Here is a 232-nt window from a genome sequence, read left to right as displayed (position 1 = left end):
AAGAAGGAAAAGCGAGCAAGACGAGGAAGAAAATTGTGTGCAGTGCAGACATGTGGCTAAGAAGCGTGCTCCTGTGAGTACTCAAGAAATCAGTTAACTATATAGTCCTTCGTATCTCTCTTTTATCTGAGAGAGCGATCTCAGTGTTGAAGCGTGTGAGAATCAGATCTTTGTGAAAATCTTAGTTAGAAAATTAAATCTTAGTTGTGAAAAATTTAATCGTAATTGAATG

General features: G+C 37.1%; 1 protein-coding gene across 2 annotated transcripts in view; it reads left to right on the top strand.

The window, feature by feature from the left end:
• The window catches only part of LOC108750096 (flocculation protein FLO11), a 13,939-nt gene continuing 13,707 nt past the window's right edge, over nucleotides 1–232 (top strand). For both annotated transcript variants that reach the window (XM_018489345.1, XM_018489344.1), the window contains exon 1: nucleotides 1–73. In XM_018489345.1, coding sequence (XP_018344847.1) covers nucleotides 51–73 — 23 coding nt within the window. In that variant the 5' untranslated portion in view covers nucleotides 1–50. The remainder of the gene's footprint in view (nucleotides 74–232) is intronic.

This window comes from Trachymyrmex septentrionalis, unplaced genomic scaffold (genome assembly GCF_001594115.1).
Source record: "Trachymyrmex septentrionalis isolate Tsep2-gDNA-1 unplaced genomic scaffold, Tsep1.0 scaffold32, whole genome shotgun sequence".
Classification (NCBI taxonomy): domain Eukaryota; kingdom Metazoa; phylum Arthropoda; class Insecta; order Hymenoptera; family Formicidae; genus Trachymyrmex; species Trachymyrmex septentrionalis.
Note: the sequence above shows the minus strand (reverse complement) of the source record. Positions and strands in the feature narration are given on the sequence as shown.